We start from the raw sequence: 2,157 nt of genomic DNA, 5'->3' as shown, positions 1-2,157 counted from the left end.
AGACAAAGACACACACAGAGACAGAGAGAGAGAGAGAGAGAGAGAGAGAGACAGAGACAGAGACAGAGACAGAGACAGAGACAGAGACAGAGACAGAGAGAGAGAGAGAGACAGAGACAGAGACAGAGACAGAGACAGAGACAGAGACAGAGACAGAGACAGAGACAGAGACAGAGACAGAGACAGAGACAGAGACAGAGACAGAGAGAGAGAATGAGTTGGTGTGTGTGTACGTGAGTGGATGAATGAGTGGTTAGGGTGAGGGTTAGGGTGAAGGTTGGGGTGAAGGTTGGGGTCAGCATCACTGACCGGTGTCCATCCTCGCAGTGACGAGCCACTGATCATCGGCGACCACAACTTCAACGACAAGCGCGGCGACAACGACATCAGCTACATATCGACGAACCTCGGCTACGAGCCTAGCCACTCCCCCTCGCCCTACAACGCACCAATCACTGACGAGATGTCCGACCGGGACACGCCCACGTCGTCGAATCGCCACTCCATGCAGAGTTCGGGCAGCGGTGGCGGCGGGGGCGGTGATCCGAAATCCCCGATGGAGCTAACGAAGCGAACGACGCAGCAGACACAACAGGTGGGCTGAGCTTCCTCTGTCTATCCTCGTGGCTTCTTCTCTTAACGGCTTCCTTTGTCGCCATCTCTTCTTCTAATAATGGCTTCCTCTCTCCTAGTGGGGCTTGTTTTGTTTTGCTATTTCTGTTGTGCTCCCTCGCTTACTGTCTCGTTTAGTGCTCTCTCTCTTTCTGTTTCTCTCTCTCTCTCTCTTTCTATTCCTCTCTTCCTCTCTCTGTCTCGCTCTCTTTCTCGCACTCTCTTGTTTTGCTCTCCCTCTATGTTGGTGCAGTCTGTCTGTCCCTGACAATCTTGTATGAGTTGATACTTACGAGGCCAGGTGGCAGCACCTGCTTGTGTATGTACGTATGTGTGAAAGGAACCATCGTCAGCTAATTACACATGACACACATAGATGGCAGCACTTGTGTAGCCGCGGGGTGGTAGCTGTTGTAAATCGGAAGATGTGTGAGATTTCATCGACATTTTAATTGACACTTATCGTTAAATGCTGCTATTGTAGAATAATTCTGCATGCCTAGATCTAGGAGATGAGATACGGTTAGCCTTCAGTGGCACGATGTAAAGTATGGAGATGATTCAAAAGGATATATAATGATGCAGATCTTTCTTCTCTCTTCTCTTCTTATCGTAAACTGGTTGTAATGGATGGAGTAGCACTAGTGTCTGTTTTGCTTATCTCTTCCTGTATAAATCGCTCTGTCTATCTGTCAATCTCTTTCTCACTCACCACCACGCGGTTGTTAAAAATTGAAATAATGATAATTGCATCTAGAACTTTTGCTCATTTGTCTGTGCCCGCCGCGTCACTCTACCCGTCCCACAATCTCTCACTCCCCACGCCCGGCGATATTCCATCATTCCACTTGCACGCACTCGTTCGTCCGCACCCCGCCGCGGCGCTCTACCCGTCCCACAATCTCTCATTCCCTATGCCCAGCGAGGTTCCATCACATAATGAATTAAGTAAAGGCAGAGATTCTGTCGCGCCACGCGCACACACTCGTCCGCACCCTGTCGCGTTGTTCTTTCCTTCCCACGATCTCTCACTCCCCACGGCGAGATTCCTTCACGCCACGCATGCACACTCGTTCGTCTGCGGCCGCTGCGTTGCTCTGCCCATCGCACATTCTCTCACCCTCCACGCCCGCCGAGATTCTGATGATGGGGAGTATGATGATGAGGGTGAAGGATGCTTGCTGTGAGGAGGCTGCAGCGATGGAGGAGGCAGTGAAGCCATATACACGTCGTTGATAAGTGAATGGCGATGATGCGGTGATTTATGAGCCGGTAATTACACTCGTTACGACGTCGTGGCCTCGCTGCGGACCACTCCTCCTCCTCCTCCTCCTCCTTTTCCTCCTCCTTCTCCTCCCCCTTCTCCTCCTCCTCTTTTGCCTCCTTCTCTTCCCTTCTCCTTCTCCTTCTCCTCCTCCTCCTCTGCCTTTTTCTCTTCCCCCTCTTCCTCCCCTCCTTCTCTTCCTAATCCTTGTCCTCCTCCCTGTCCTCATTTCTTCTCATTCACCCTCTCACCACTCTCCCACCACCCTCCCACCACCTTCT

The 2,157-nt window shown here is 51.5% G+C and overlaps 1 protein-coding gene across 1 annotated transcript in view; it reads left to right on the top strand.

Moving 5' to 3' along the window:
* Positions 1-2,157, top strand: part of LOC106819379 (DNA N6-methyl adenine demethylase-like) — a gene marked incomplete at both ends in the record, with an annotated part of 16,382 nt that overhangs the window by 11,960 nt on the left and 2,265 nt on the right. The window contains 1 exon segment of the mRNA XM_014824019.1: positions 328-595. Within this exon segment, the coding sequence (XP_014679505.1) occupies positions 328-595 (268 nt within the window).

Source organism: Priapulus caudatus, unplaced genomic scaffold (assembly GCF_000485595.1).
Source record: "Priapulus caudatus unplaced genomic scaffold, Priapulus_caudatus-5.0.1 Scaffold3304, whole genome shotgun sequence".
Lineage (NCBI taxonomy): Eukaryota > Metazoa > Priapulida > Priapulimorpha > Priapulimorphida > Priapulidae > Priapulus > Priapulus caudatus.
The sequence above is the reverse complement of the archived record's forward strand: the minus strand, read 5'-3'. Positions and strand labels throughout refer to the sequence as shown.